Genomic DNA, 17,602 nt, shown 5'->3' with positions numbered 1-17,602 from the left:
AATGGGTAAAAATGGAGCGGAGCTCAGCTGTACATAGTTCGGTAGTGAAGTCTTTGTAAAAATCTGCCAATGCGTTCAAGATGTCTGGTGTTAAACAAAAGTTGCATGCTGCCAACCCCAAGAGACATGCTCCACACAACTCGTTGGCTCATGTACGCCCACCTTTATGTGTCATTGTCAAACGCAATTCCATGGGTTAAAGATACATGCGGAGTTTCTTCAGTTCATCTCAGCTGTATGCAGGAGCAGAAGTGACATGGCTTAAAATGAGGTAGAAATTAACACAAAGTTCTTTTAAAACGTATTTTTTAAATGGTTGTTGCAGCGTCAAGAAGAGCCTGGTTTCAGTATTCAAACCCAGCAACATGCATACAGAATGTCATAATCGGAGATCAAGGACCCAATGCGCACTTGGGCATCAAGATATTACCGAATACCCATCCCGCTCCCCCTTTGTCAAACTTGAAAACAAATTACTCATATTAACACTTTGTTAACTCATGCTGGTATCGAACATGACTCAAATCTACAAAAATGGCTCTCTCCATTCCTTTCTCCTTCCAACCCCCACCCCTTCAGTCCTGACGTCCTCAAATTCCTCTTAATTCCTCGTCATTCACAATCCTCTATCCCTGGAAACACCAGTTCCCAGAGTACTGCACAAAAAAACCCAGGGTATACAACATAGAAGGCAGGTCCAGGCCTTCAATAACACAGCTAAAAATGAAGCAGTGGCAAAAACAAGATTTAATGCTACACAAAAACCCTGCTCTTTGGCGAGGTGTTGGGGAAGAAAACCCATTGTACTGTGACACGCTCCGTTCATACATGATCGGTGGAAAGGTTTTGGCGAAGGCACCAAGAGCTAGGACTTGGTTGCGGCCAAGACTCATATCTGGCTCCTGGCCTGGGACAGGGAAGTCTATCCAAATTACACTTTGGTGGAGGATGGGGTATGTTTGCGTATATGTGTGTATGTATGCATGCATGTCACAAGAAATACAGGGTGCCCTGAAAGTTACTTTTCCCCTCCCAAGTGAAGCAGTCGTTCTTAAACTCTTTAAATACACACATTTTATTGTGCAGTACTCACAATAATTAATCAAGCATTGCTTCTGTATGCAATCCATCATTCTCCTGAGTCAGTGTTGCCACATACCACGGTGGGGGAGGACGGAAGGGAGGGGAGGTGAGAGAAATTTAGCGGGGGTAAAGTGACTTTCAATCCACCCTAGAAGACAAGACCAGCTGTGCGCAGACCTGTATTCAGAGACGATGATCGTTCCCTGAAGACAAAAAGACTAAAAAGACTAGTAGTGCTTCATGTGGCTTTGTATGGCGTCGAGACATAAACCAGCAAGAGAAATTTCCAGGAAGAGCAAGGCCTTCCACATTAGGTGCCTCCAAAGGCATATTAGGTATCAGTAAGGCTCAACAATGGATAGGGTATATTAGTAGTGTACAAGTAGGGAGACAGTTTGAGACGGAAGAGTCACTGGAAGAGATTATCACAGCCAGAGGACTTTGCTGGCATGGAGAGACAACGCGAGACAAGATCTGAAGAAGTTTGATATGGATGAAGACAGCTGGTTCTACGTTGCTCGGAAAAGAAATTCTCGGAGATTGAACGGTGCCGGTCCCAATAAGCGAGTGGAGACGGACAGAAAGAAGGGTGATGCTGCTATTCGTGCTGCATGTAGACAAGAACTGACAACTAGTGTTCTTGTCAATCTTACATGTGATACATGTCAGAGATACTTCAGAAAAAGACGATATTGTAAGACATTAATGCCTGACGACTCTTTGAAGATGGGCCAAGCCTGCCAACTAGCTCAGTTTGCCACTTGTTGAGGAAAGGCATCAACCATAGGATGGAGTTATCTCGTGTGTGTGTGTGTGTGTGTGTGTGTGTGTGTGTGTGTGTGTGTGTGTGTGTGTGTGTGTGTGTGTGTGTGTGTGTGTGTGTGTGTGTGTGTGTGTGTGTGTAAGACCAGCAAGAATAATTATGATGTTGGTGAGGATTATCATTTTTATCTAATCACACCCAGAATAAGAACGAAGTTTGAACACAAAGTCCTCAATGGAAGACAAGTCAAGTTCCCACGAGCCTTGTGCAAAAAGCGTCTCCATTAGCATTTGCGCGGACAAATCCTTTCAGCTCTGCGAGAGGAGTACATGCAATCACACTTTGTGACCGTTAAACATGCAGAGAAGGAAACTGGTGCAAGTGGGTCACAAGTGCACGACCATGGAGATTGGTGCAAGGACTCCATGCACTGCATGTGTTAAACAAAAAGCACAAAAAAATTTTTTATGCTGCCAAACTCAAGTGATTAAAAACTTAGAGTTCCATGCAGACTCAGAAAATGGCATGTGGAAGTCACAGGCGAACCGATAGAAATGTTTAGGATAATGAAGGAGATCGACAAAATATGTGCAGAAGTTTTTCAGCAGAATGGACATCAAAAGGACCAGGAGCTCCAGCCTCAGAGGAAAGAAGAAGAGTGCAAGGCCGGTAGTAATGAGAGGGATCTTTCACTAAGATCGTAGTTAATGCATGGAATGATCTCCCTGGAAATGTGTTGGCAGCAGAAACCGCAGATAGGTTTAAATTTGAGCAAGATAGGTAGCTGTAATCAGTGTGGATAAAGAGTTACATGGATATTGGCAGGAATGGTCGGTAGCTTGCGTATATGTATGTGTATATATATATATATATATATATATATATATGAAAAGCGCTATACAAAATAAATGAATTATTATTATTATTATTATATATATATACTAGCTTGGCTCGGCTCGCTACGCTCGCCTCACCAAGCGTCGTTACTGAGGAACGGGCTTATTTTAGCTGAGGATAATGACTGTACCGAGTTGCTGTGTTGTCATGATTTACACCAATCATAATACAAACAATTATTTTGCACAAATTTATTTGTTGTGTTTGTAATATTACATTTTTAGAGGCAATTTAGGTTGAATGTTTTTTTTTTTTTTTCAAGAAACAACCCCTCAGCACACAAAAAGGGGAGGGGTAGGTGCAGACTGGAAATTTGGGACGATTACACCACACCACCAAGAAATTAAAAACACCTCACAGCCATAAAACACATAATAAAAACACCTCAGCCATAAAACACGAAATAAAAACATCTCACAGCCATAAAACACATAATAAAAACACCTCAGCCATAAAACACGAAATAAAAACACCTCACAGCCATAAAACACGTAATAAAAACACCTCACAGCCATAAAACACATAATAAAAACACCTCACAGCCATAAAACACGAAATAAAAACATCTCACAGCCATAAAACACATAATAAAAACATCTCACAGCCATAAAACACGAAATAAAAACACCTCACAGCCATAAAACACATAATAAAAACACCTCAGCCATAAAACACGAAATAAAAACACCTCACAGCCATAAAACACGTAATAAAAACACCTCACAGCCATAAAACACATAATAAAAACACCTCAGCCATAAAACACGAAATAAAAACACCTCACAGCCATAAAACACATAATAAAAACACCTCAGCCATAAAACACGAAATAAAAACACCTCACAGCCATAAAACACGTAATAAAAACACCTCACAGCCATAAAACACATAATAAAAACACCTCAGCCATAAAACACGAAATAAAAACATCTCACAGCCATAAAACACATAATAAAAACACCTCAGCCATAAAACACGAAATAAAAACACCTCACAGCCATAAAACACGTAATAAAAACACCTCACAGCCATAAAACACGAAATAAAAACACCTCATAGCCATAAAACACGTAATAAAAACATCTCACAGCCATAAAACACGTAATAAAAACACCTCACAGCCATAAACCACGTAACAAAAACACCTCACAGCCATAAAACACGTAATAAAAACACCTCACAGCCATAAAACACGTAATAAAAACACCTCACAGCCATAAAACACGTAATAAAAACACCTCACAGCCATAAAACACGAAATAAAAACACCTCATAGCCATAAAACACGTAATAAAAACACCTCACAGCCATAAAACACGTAATAAAAACACCTCACAGCCATAAACCACGTAACAAAAACACCTCACAGCCATAAAACACGTAATAAAAACACCTCACAGCCATAAAACATGAAATAAAAACACCTCACAGCCATAAAACACGTAATAAAAACATCACCACCACGAAATTGAAAACACCTCACAGCCATAAAACACATAATAAAACACCTCAGCCATGAAACACGTAATAAAAACACCTCACAGCCATAAACCACGTAATAAAAACACCTCACAGCCATAAAACACGTAATAAAAACATCACCACCACGAAATTGAAAACACCTCACAGCCATAAAACACATAATAAAACACCTCAGCCATGAAACACGTAATAAAAACACCTCACAGCCATAAAACACGTAATAAAAACACCTCACAGCCATAAAACACGTAATAAAAACACCTCACAGCCATAAAACACGTAATAAAAACACCTCACAGCCATAAAACACGTAATAAAAACACCTCACAGCCATAAAACACGTAATAAAAACATCTCACCACCACAAAATTAAAAACACCTCACAGCCATAAAACACGTAATAAAAACACCTCACCACCACAAAATTAAAAACACCTCACAGCCATAAAACACGTAATAAAAACACCTCACCACCACAAAATTAAAAACACATCACAGCCATAAAACACGTAATAAAAACACCTCACAGCCACAAAATTAAAAACACCTCACCACCACGTCATTTAAAAACACCTCACCACCGCGAAATTGAAAACACCTCACAGCCATAAAACACGAAATAAAACACCTCACAGCCATGAAACACGTAATAAAAACACCTCACAGCCATAAAACACGTAATAAAAACACTTCACAGCCATAAAACACACAATAAAAACACCTCAGCCATAAAACACGTAATAAAAACACCTCACAGCCATAAAACACACAATAAAAACACCTCAGCCATAAAACACGTAATAAAAACACCTCACAGCCATAAAACACGTAATAAAAACACCTCACAGCCATAAAACACACAATAAAAACACCTCAGCCATAAAACACGTAATAAAAACACCTCACAGCCATAAAACACGTAATAAAAACACCTCAGCCATAAAACAAGTAATAAAAACACCTCACAGCCATAAAACACGAAATAAAAACACCTCACAGCCATAAAACACACAATAAAAACACCTCAGCCATAAAACACGTAATAAAAACACCTCACAGCCATAAAACACGAAATAAAAACACCTCACAGCCATAAAACACGAAATAGAAACACCTCACAGCCATAAAACACGAAATAAAAACACCTCAGCCATAAAACACGTAATAAAAACACCTCACAGCCATAAAACACATAATAAAAACACCTCAGCCATAAAACACGAAATAAAAACACCTCAGCCATAAAACACGTAATAAAAACACCTCACAGCCATAAAACACGAAATAAAAACACCTCAGCCATAAAACACGTAATAAAAACACCTCACAGCCATAAAACACACAATAAAAACACCTCAGCCATAAAACACGTAATAAAAACACCTCACAGCCATAAAACACACAATAAAAACACCTCAGCCATAAAACACGTAATAAAAACACCTCACAGCCATAAAACACACAATAAAAACACCTCAGCCATAAAACACGTAATAAAAACACCTCACAGCCATAAAACACGTAATAAAAACATCACCACCACGAAATTGAAAACACCTCACAGCCATAAAACACATAATAAAACACCTCAGCCATGAAACACGTAATAAAAACACCTCACAGCCATAAAACACGTAATAAAAACACCTCACAGCCATAAAACACGTAATAAAAACACCTCACAGCCATAAAACACGTAATAAAAACACCTCACAGCCATAAAACACGTAATAAAAACATCTCACCACCACAAAATTAAAAACACCTCACAGCCATAAAACACGTAATAAAAACACCTCACCACCACAAAATTAAAAACACCTCACAGCCATAAAACACGTAATAAAAACACCTCACAGCCACAAAATTAAAAACACCTCACCACCACGTCATTTAAAAACACCTCACCACCGCGAAATTGAAAACACCTCACAGCCATAAAACACGAAATAAAACACCTCACAGCCATGAAACACGTAATAAAAACACCTCACAGCCATAAAACACGTAATAAAAACACCTCACAGCCATAAAACACACAATAAAAACACCTCAGCCATAAAACACGTAATAAAAACACCTCACAGCCATAAAACACACAATAAAAACACCTCAGCCATAAAACACGTAATAAAAACACCTCGCAGCCATAAAACACGTAATAAAAACACCTCACAGCCATAAAACACACAATAAAAACACCTCAGCCATAAAACACGTAATAAAAACACCTCACAGCCATAAAACACACAATAAAAACACCTCACAGCCATAAAACACGAAATAAAAACACCTCACAGCCATAAAACACGAAATAGAAACACCTCACAGCCATAAAACACGAAATAAAAACACCTCAGCCATAAAACACGTAATAAAAACACCTCACAGCCATAAAACACACAATAAAAACACCTCAGCCATAAAACACGAAATAAAAACACCTCACAGCCATAAAACACACAATAAAAACACCTCAGCCATAAAACACGTAATAAAAACACCTCACAGCCATAAAACACACAATAAAAACACCTCAGCCATAAAACACGTAATAAAAACACCTCACAGCCATAAAACACATAATAAAAACACCTCACAGCCATAAAACACATAATAAAAACACCTCAGCCATAAAACACGTAATAAAAACACCTCACAGCCATAAAACACGTAATAAAAACACCTCAGCCATAAAACACGTAATAAAAACACCTCACAGCCATAAAACACGAAATAAAAACACCTCAGCCATAAAACACGTAATAAAAACACCTCAGCCATAAAACACGTAATAAAAACACCTCAGCCATAAAACACATAATAAAAACACCTCAGCCATAAAACACGTAATAAAAACACCTCACAGCCATAAAACACGTAATAAAAACACCTCAGCCATAAAACACGTAACAAAAACACCTCACAGCCATAAAACACGAAATAAAAACACCTCAGCCATAAAACACGTAATAAAAACACCTCACAGCCATAAAACACATAATAAAAACACCTCAGCCATAAAACACGTAATAAAAACACCTCAGCCATAAAACACGAAATAAAAACACCTCACAGCCATAAAACACGAAATAAAAACACCTCAGCCATAAAACACGTAATAAAAACACCTCAGCCATAAAACACGTAATAAAAACACCTCACAGCCATAAAACACGAAATAAAAACACCTCACAGCCATAAAACACGAAATAAAAACACCTCAGCCATAAAACACGTAATAAAAACACCTCACAGCCATAAAACACGAAATAAAAACACCTCACAGCCATAAAACACGAAATAAAAACACCTCACAGCCATAAAACACGTAATAAAAACACCTCACCACCACTAAAGTAAAAACACCTCACAGCCATAAACACGTAATAAAAACACCTCACCACGACGAAATTAAAAACACCTCACCACCACGACATTGAAAACACCTCAGCCATAAAACACGTAATAAAAACACCTCACAGCCACAAAATTAAAAACACCTCACCACCACGTCATTTAAAACACCTCATCACCAGATAATTCAAAACACCTCATCACCAGATAATTCAAAACACCTCATCACCAGATAATTAAAAACACCTCACCAACACGTAATTATAAAATACCTCACCACCACATAATTCAAAATACCCCACCACAACGTTATTAAAAACACTTCACAACCACGGAAACAAAAATTTGAGGGAGTCGTTAAGTGACAACACAGACACTGCTCAGATGTGTAGATATATAGACAAATGACTGTACCCGAGTTGTCGTTTTGTCATGGTTTAAACCAATCATAATTCAAACAAGAATTCAAAATATTCAATATTCAAATGTATTTGTAATTATACGTGATATCACATTTTATAAACAATTTAAGTAGAAAAAAAAAAAATTCCCCCAAAAAATTCCAAAACAAAAATAAAAATTCGAAAATTTTTCAAATAAAATACCCTTAGGACATACCGACGAGAGAGATATGTGCATACCAGAAGTTTGGTACGATTTCACAAAAGTTTGAGAAAGTAGTTCAGTGACAACACAGGACAACACAACACAAGACAGACACTGCACAGATATATATATATATATATATATATATATATATATATATATATATATATATATATATATATATATATATATATATATATATATACACACAACACACACAACAACAACAGGCATTTTAAGGCCATTTTCCCTGCAAGAGCGGGGGTTAGCCTTGCGGTCCCCATGACAATGTTCTCCATTTTGCCCTATTTTCTGCATCTCTCCTTGTTAACCCCCTTGCCCGCATTTCTTCTTCGACCATCTTTAGCCAAGTCTTTCTCAGTCTTCCCCGTCGTCTACTTCCTTCTACATTCATTTTCTTCACTCTTCTCAACCAGTCACTTTCATCCTTCCTCAACACATGACCAAACCATCTCAAACTGTTCCTCTTCACAGCATCCATCACAGGCTCTATTCCCATAATTTTTCGCAATTCATCATTTGTCTTCCTCTCTCTCAACGATACTCCACACATCCACCGAACCATTCGCATTTCCACCCTTTCCAGACTTCGTTGCTGCTCTACGTTCATTACCCATATCTCGCTCCCATAAATCACAACACTTCTCACACATGCAGCATACACCTTTCCCTTCAGCTTCAACGACACTCCCCTCCTTGTCAGCACACCACTCAGTTCCCGAAACTTCTTCCATGCACATCTCACTCTGGCAACCGTTGCCGAGTCTGATCCACCTTCTCCATTCAGCATGTCTCCTAGGTCACAAAATGTTTTAACACCTTCCAGCTTCATGCCGTCTCCAAGATCCAACTCAACATTTCCTCCATCTGCAGCTCCCTCCGTGCACACCTTACACATGAATGTAGCTGCCACACTGGTTAATGACCCTTTCAAACCACTACATTTTTGATGAACCCACTCAGCTATGAACATATATATGTTTTATACATGCATATATGCACGTGTGTGTGTGTGTGTGTTTATCATATCCATGACAGCCTGTAAGAGTTCTTTCAATATTATTAAAAGAAGAAGATGAAGAAAATAATACCCTGGTGATATCCTGATTCCTGTCCCCACGGTTTTACCCACAACTCCAGTGATATTAAGTAAATAAAGGCATACATTATGTTGATGTGTTGATGTAATGCAGGAATGATTGGGGACTTTATGGCACAAGTGGCGTCCTCCTATATCATCCTCCTTGTACTGTACATGGTTGTATATGTACGGTACATGGACATCAGCGACTCGTACTTCGTGCATCAAATACCCTCCGCATTCGAGTGGGAACAACAATTCAAAGCATTTAGAACATTGTGCCAAACTTGAGCAACCACATCGGGGGGTTTCGTGAGTGTGACATTCGGCATACAATGAGACGTGGGGGGGGGGGGGGGGGGGTCGACGGGCGGAAGAGGGGGAGGAATAAAGGAAGGGGTTTCGCCAGCTGTCCCAAGTTCTCAAGGGAGCAGTACGGACCGTGGAGATTGAGGGGGAGGCCGGCTGAATACGGCACAGAAAGATCCGACACGACAATGACTCAGGACAAAATGGTGTCCACAAAAAGACTCGGTGATGTTATGATGATGAAAGGTCGGTGGTTCGAACCCCAGTTGTCATCCCGAAGAATTTCAAAATGGTATGTGCTGCTTCCTTCCTCACCGCTCAGAATTTAAAAGGACATAACACAGACAAACAACCATGGGTTGGCAACTGTTGCACAGACTTTAATGAACCAAATTGCGTCATTCTGATTTGAAGTTCTTCGTGAGGGAACAATTATTTTTTATTATCATTATTGTTATTATTATTATTATGATGATTATAACTAGCACCGGCACTCACCTCCAAGCTGTCTTGGGTTTGAATGCCGACCTAGGTATAAACTGTCAGTCTGGTGTTTCACAAGCAGGCGATTCATCAATGTGTGTGCCGTCCCTCTGATGGACTCGAAATGGGCCTCCCATCTGCTAGCATTTGTTGGAGGACATCAGCAATCCCACGGTGCCATTTGCAAAGAGTAGGCGAGCTATCGCCAGCACCCAAAACAAATTCCAAAAATCCTGCCATAACTAGTCGAACGTCAGGCCTGACCAGCCGCTTTCAGGAAGACTCAGGCCAAGCTTCCCCCGGCCGACCCCACAAGAAAGGTGGGATAATAGTGTCAATTAAGGAAGTTCACTAGCTCCCATCCTCTGGGCAGGAATGCCCACCCATCTTGCCCACCTCTGGTGGGAAATTTAAAGTGGTGGTATTCCATACAAAGTTTTTTTTTTCTCTCTTTCTGGGACACACTGTACATCTGAAAACTATGTTTGGGACATACTACAATCATATTTGGACTTGTGGACCGCACTAAAGTTGTGATGTTAAACGGCAAGTGATCAATTTCGTCACTGAACTACTCCCTCAAACTTTTGTGAAATCGTACCAAACTTCTGGTATGCACCTACCTCTCCCGTCGGTATGTCCTAATGGTATTTTTTTGGAAAAAAAATTCCAATTTTTTTTTGGGGGGGAATCTTTTTGGGGAAAAATTTTTTTTTCAACTTAAATTGTTTATAAAATGTAATATCACGTATATTACAAAAACATTTATGCATTATGATTGTTTGAATTAAGATTGGTGTAAACCATGACAAAACAGCAACTCAGGTACAGTCATTTATCTATATCTCCAGTCACGTGAAAAAGTAAGTACACCCCATATAAAGTTTTGACTTTTTCAACATATTTCAACATACAGCTATTTGATCCTCATTTCAACAATATTGATAGATAAAGGTGATATAATATAACAAATATCATGAAACATTTACATTTTGTAGTCCATTGTATAATTTAAATAAACAAATGCAAATTTCGCATGTGGAAAAAGTAAGTACACCCTTGGCTCTAATAGGTGGTATTGCCCCCCTTTGGCAGAAACAACCTCAAGTAGGCGTTTCTTAGAACTGTCTACCAGTCTCTGACATCGACTGGGAGAAATTTTTGCCCACTCCATGCAGAATTCTTTCAGCTGTGCGATGTTTGAGGGGTTTCTTGCATGCACAGCTCGCTTCAAATCCCCCCACAACATCTCGATGGGATTTAGATCCGGGCTTTGACTTGGCCATTCCAAAACCCTCCATTTCTTTCTTTTCAGCCATTCCTTGGTGGATTTACTGGTATGTTTAGGGTCATTGTCATGTTGCAAGGTCCACCTTCGGTTGAGCTTCAACTTTCCGACAGATGGCCTCACATTATCCTCAAGCACCCTCTGGTACATTGAAGAATTCATAGTGGATTATATGATGGTGAGCTGCCCAGGCCCTGACGCAGCAAAGCTGCCCCAAACCATAATATTTCCGCCACCATGCTTTACAGTTGGTATCAGGTTCTTGTGGTCAAATGCTGTCTTTGGTTTTCGCCAAACATGTCTTCTGGTACAGTGGCCAAATAGCTCTACCTTTGACTCATCTGTCCAGAGCACATTGTTCCAGAAGTGCTGGACTTTGCCTAGGTGTTCATTGACAAACTTTAGTCTTGCCCTGATGTTCTTTCTGGACAGCAAAGGTTTCCTCCTGGCACACCTCCCATGTAGATCAAATTTGTGCAGCCTCTTTCTAATGGTAGACTCGTGCACTTTGACATCAACAGTGGCAAGAGCAACCTGTAGGTGCCGTGATGACATTCTGGGGTTCTTAGAGACTTCTTTCAGTATCTTGCAGTCTGCTCATGGGCTGAACTTGCTGGGGCGGCCTAGCCTGAATAAGTTGGCAGGTGTTTGGAATCTTCTCCACTTGTAGATGATCTTCCGGACAGTCGAATGATTGATTTCAAATTGTTTGGATATCTTTTTAAATCCCTTCCCAGACTCGTCGGCATCTATAACCTTCTTTCTGAAGGCCTCAGAGAGCTCTTTTGATCTAGGGATGGTGACGCTGCCCACTTCAACAACAAAGAGCAAACCAAACTAAATGTCTGAGGTTTAAATAAGACAGGTTCCTCCAAGATCCTCTCCAATGATGTTCTAATCATTTGCACCTGAGCTGGTGCACCTGATTCTAATTTTAGGTATTTGAAGTAGTGATAATTGTAGGGGTGTACTACGTTTTCCACATGCGAAATTTGCATTGATGTTTATTTAAATTATACAATGGACTACAAAATGTAAATGTTTTATGATATTTGTTGTATTATATCACCTTTATCTATCAATATTGTTGAAATGAAGATCAAATAGCTGTATGTTGAAATATGTTGAAAAAGTCAAAACTTTACATGGGATGTACTTACTTTTACACGTGACTGTACATATCTGGGCAGTGTCTGTTGTCACTGAACTACTCCGTGAAACTTTTGTTTCCGTGGTTGTGAAGTGTTTTTAACAATGTGGTGGTGGTTTTGAATCACGTGGTGGCAAGGTATTTTGAAGTATGTGGTGGTGAGGTGTTTTTAAATCATGTGGTGGTGAGGTGTTTCAAAATTAGTTGGTGATGGTGTTTTGAATTACATGGTGGTGAGGTGTTTTGAATTACATGGTGGTGAGGTGTTTTAAATTATGTGGTGGTGAGGTGTTTGAAATTATGTGGTGGTGAGGTGTTTTAAATTATGTGGTGGTGAGGTGTTTTGGATTACGTGGAGGTGAGGTGTTTTGGATTACGTGGGGGTGAGGTGTTTTGAATTACGTGGTGATGGTGTTTTGAATTACATGGGGGTGAGGTGTTTTGAATTACACGGGGGTGAGGTGTTTTGAATTACACGGGGGGTGAGGTGTTTTGAATTACGTGGGGGTGAGGTGTTTTGGATTACGTGGAGGTGAGGTGTTTTGGATTACGTGGGGGTGAGGTGTTTTGAATTACGTGGGGGTGAGGTGTTTTGAATTACGTGGTGATGGTGTTTTTAATTACGTGGTGGTGAGGAGTTTTGAATTACATGGGGGTGAGGTGTTTTGAATTACATGGGGGTGAGGTGTTTTGAATTACTTTGTGGTGAGGTGTTTTAAATTACTTGCTGGTGAGGTGTTTTGAATTACTTGGTGGCGAGGTATTTTGAATTACTTGGTGGCGAGGTATTTTGAATTACTTGGTGGCGAGGTGTTTTGAATTACTTGGTGGTGAGGTGTTTTGAATTACTTGGTGGTGAGGTGTTTTGAATTACTTGGTGGTGAGGTGTTTTGAATTACTTGGTGGTGAGGTGTTTTGAATTACTTGGTGGTGAGGTGTTTTGAATTACTTGGTGGTGAGGTGTTTTGAATTTACGTGGTGGTGAGGTGTTTTGGATTACTTGGTGGCGAGGTGTTTTGAATTACTTGGTGGTGAGGTGTTTTGAATTACGTGGTGGTGAGGTGTTTTGGATTACGTGGTGGTGAGGTGTTTTGAATTACTTGGTGGTGAGGTGTTTTGAATTACTTGGTGGTGAGGTGTTTTGAATTACTTGGTGGTGAGGTGTTTTGAATTACTTGGTGGTGAGGTGTTTTGAATTACTTGGTGGCGAGGTGTTTTGAATTACTTGGTGGTGAGGTGTTTTGAATTACTTGGTGGTGAGGTGTTTTGAATTACTTGGTGGTGAGGTGTTTTGAATTACTTGGTGGTGAGGTGTTTTGAATTACTTGGTGGTGAGGTGTTTTGAATTACGTGGTGGTGAGGTGTTTTGAATTACGTGGTGGTGAGGCGTTTTGAATTACGTGGTGGTGAGGTGTTTTAAATTATGTGGTGGTGAGGTGTTTTGAATTACTTGGTGGTGAGGTGTTTTGAATTACTTGGTGGTGAGGTATTTTGAATTACTTGGTGGTGAGGTGTTTTGAATTACTTGGTGGTGAGGTGTTTTGGATTACTTGGTGGTGAGGTGTTTTGAATTACATGGTGGTGAGGTGTTTTGAATTACTTGGTGGCGAGGTGTTTTGAATTACGTGGTGGTGAGGTGTTTTGGATTACTTGGTGGCGAGGTATTTTGAATTACTTGGTGGCGAGGTGTTTTGAATTACGTGGTGGTGAGGTGTTTTGAATTACGTGGTGGTGAGGTGTTTTGAATTACGTGGTGGTGAGGTGTTTTGAATTACGTGGTGGCGAGGTATTTTGAATTACTTGGTGGTGAGGTGTTTTGAATTACTTGGTGGTGAGGTGTTTTGAATTACTTGGTGGTGAGGTGTTTTGAATTACTTGGTGGTGAGGTGTTTTGAATTACTTGGTGGTGAGGTGTTTTGAATTACTTGGTGGTGAGGTGTTTTGAATTACTTGGTGGTGAGATGTTTTGAATTACGTGGTGGTGAGGTGTTTTGAATTACTTGGTGGTGAGGTGTTTTGAATTACGTGGTGGTGAGGTGTTTTGAATTACTTGGTGGTGAGGTGTTTTGAATTCCGTGGTGGTGAGGTGTTTTGAATTCCGTGGTGGTGAGGTGTTTTGAATTACGTGGTGGTGAGGTGTAATCGTCCCAAACTTCCAGTCTGCACCTACCCCTCCCCTATGTGCTGAGGGGTTCTTTCTTGAATGTTATATATTTTTTAAACCTAAATTGCCTATAAAAATGTAACATCACAAACACAACAAATACATTTGTGCAAAGTAATTGTTTGTATTATGATTGGTGTAAATCATGACAACACAGCAACTCAGGTACAGTCATAAGCCTCAGCTAAAACAAGCCCGTTCCTCAGTATCGACGCTTGGTGAGGCGATATATACACACACACATATACATGCATTATGCATACATATATATACATTAGCTCCATTATATTGAGAAGATTAACAGAAGATGATGCCAGAGCATCGTGCAAATCTGTCCTGAACTTTAACGCCATTTTCCATCACACTTCAAAACAATCAAAGTCCAAAGAGGCGGAGGGTCAACATTGGACCTGGAATGACATTCATAAGTCGAAAACAAACAAACGGGTCAGATTGGGAGATCAAACTCCATAACCAGATAAAAAACCAAACCCACGTGTTCACGTCACACAGGCTCCGACGCAACACATCACTGAAAGGTCCCAAACCGACGTGACGTGACGTTTGAAATACCTGGCCTACACGTTCTTATGAATGAGTACACCTGGCTAAAGGAAACCGTTTAAATCTCCTTTTCCCCTCGACCCCGATCTTATCAAACCGATGAAATAGGAACAATTTATGATCCCAACTTGTGCTCTACTTTTTCCTGCTGCCGGAGATAGCACGGCGTGACGTCACGACGAGACATCGCCAATTAATTATTTATTTGCCAACGTTACGTAATCGCATTTCGTTCTGAAAACCAGAAGTCTCGCACAAGTCGATTCTTTTCTTTGAGCTTCTTTCTAAATACCTTGATGAAAACAAACAAAACGCGGGACTTTATGTCCACATTTTTAAGTTTCTGCCTCTGGTGACGTAGGTGTCACCACCCCGCAGGTATTACTCTCAAGTTTCGAACAACAGCAGGTACTTTGCTCGTCTCGGAGAAACAGTCAATGGTCCACAGTTCAAATCCCTTTGCGAAGCGGAAAGGGAAATAAACAGGTGAAGGTGCATTGCCATCGACGGAGACGGACACAGGTAAAGGTGTTCCCCAGGGCGGCACGCGCCGATGTAAACACAAAGCAGGTAAACGCGTCGAGACGACGCGGAAACACGAGGAGAAAGAGGTGGAAAATCTCACCGAGAGTTCGACGCAGGTGGGCTCTTTGTGAGACACCGCACGGATGACCCCCGTCCGCCAACGCCAAGCGGCCGCCTCGGCCAGACGGGCGCAACCCCCGGAATCCAGAGCGAGAGGTGCTGGGGTCTCGGCGGGAACGAGCCAGAAGCGTTTCCCCACCAACTCCCGACGAGGCTCCGCGGCTGCCATTCCGTGTGAGGAGAGCGAGCTAACGCCGGGACGAAAGCAAGAACACCTAACACCACCAGCAGCGGCCGCGGTACTCCTCCTCCTCCTAGTCCTACTACTACTGCGGCGGCGGCTACCACCACCGACTCGTGTCTCTTTGTTCAGCGTCGCTGCCTTTATCCGTGTGTCTAACGCTATCTATTGTGTCTGCTCGCACGACCTGAGCAGCACGTGCCCATCGCAGCACGAAGGCGCACGAGGCTCGCCGTGCTGATATGGTTACTGGCACAGCACGCACCGACCGGGTCTGAGGTGGGGGCGGGGGGGCTACCCGGCAGGGGGTGGGACGCAGATGGAGAACGATGGAGAGGTGGGCGGGGAAGGGGGCGGAGCGTGCGTGCGGACAAAATGAGGAGGTGAGGCCATGTGTGAATGGGACGAGATTTTGAACAAAAATGAGGATAAACAACACGACAAGTGATCTTCTTCAGCGACGGGGTTGGGGGTAAAAAATAAATCAATAAAAAGAGGATGAAAGGAGTATTTATCGGGGACAGGAATAAAGGAAGAGAAAAAGGGGGAATTCATTCAAGAAAGAATGAAATGGAGGAGAGGTTTGGGGAGGAGGTTCGTTACGAAGTTCGTAAGTAAAGGAAGAGCGAGGGGAAGGCAATGGAAGCACAGAATGGATGTTTTTATGATGCGAAGGAAGAAGAGGAGGTGGAGAATTTTCATTGCCTGCAGCTTGAGGAGTTTGATTCACCTGAATTAAGTAAGACAGACAGATTTACTGCCATTGAACATAGACATGGCAGAGGTTATAGATGGGTTTGATGTACATGCACATGGCAGAGGTTATAGATGGGTTACACCTTACACGTACATGGACATTGCAGAGGTTATAGATGGGTTTGATGTACATGCACATGGCAGAGGTTATAGATGGGTTACACCTTACACGTACATGGACATTGCAGAGGTTATATATGGGTTTGATGTACATGGACATGGCAGAGGTTATAGATGGGTTTGATGTACATGGACATGGCAGAGGTTATAGATGGGTTTGATGTACATGGACATGGCAGAGGTTATAGATGGGTTACACCTTACACGTACATGGACATTGCAGAGGTTATAGGTGGGTTACACGTGCATGGACATGGTAGAGGTTATGGATGGGTTAGACGTACATGGACATGGCAGAGGTTATAGAATGGGTTACACGTACATGGACATGGCAGAGGTAATGGATGGGTTAGACGTACATGGACATGGCAGAGGTTATAGATGGGTTACACGTACATGGACATGGCAGAGGTTATAGATGGGTTTGATGTACATGGACATGGCAGAGGTTATAGATGGGTTACACGTACATGGACATGGCAGAGGTTATAGATGCGTTTGATGTACATGGACATGCCAGAGGTTATAGATGGGTTAGACGTACATGGCCATGTCAGAGGTTATAGATGGGTTTGATGTACATGGCCATGTCAGAGGTTATAGATGGCTTAGACGTACATGGACATGGCAGAGGTTATAGATGGGTTTGATG

General features: G+C 41.1%; 1 protein-coding gene across 7 annotated transcripts in view; it reads right to left on the bottom strand.

The window, feature by feature from the left end:
- Positions 1-16,350, bottom strand: part of LOC137420684 (putative JmjC domain-containing histone demethylation protein 2C) — a 324,770-nt gene extending 308,420 nt beyond the window's left edge. For 4 of the 7 annotated variants that reach the window (XM_068105952.2, XM_078772414.1, XM_068105951.2 and 1 more), the window contains exon 1: positions 15,874-16,350. In XM_068105952.2, the coding sequence (XP_067962053.2) occupies positions 15,874-16,062 (189 nt within the window). In that variant the 5' untranslated portion in view covers positions 16,063-16,350. The remainder of the gene's footprint in view (positions 1-15,873) is intronic. The other 3 variants (XM_068105953.2, XM_068105950.2, XM_068105949.2) reach the window with 2 other exon arrangements.
- Positions 16,351-17,602: the final 1,252 nt, after the last annotated feature.

Source organism: Myxine glutinosa, chromosome 2 (assembly GCF_964187855.1).
Source record: "Myxine glutinosa chromosome 2, kmMyxGlut1.1, whole genome shotgun sequence".
Lineage (NCBI taxonomy): Eukaryota > Metazoa > Chordata > Myxini > Myxiniformes > Myxinidae > Myxine > Myxine glutinosa.
The sequence above is the reverse complement of the archived record's forward strand: the minus strand, read 5'-3'. Positions and strand labels throughout refer to the sequence as shown.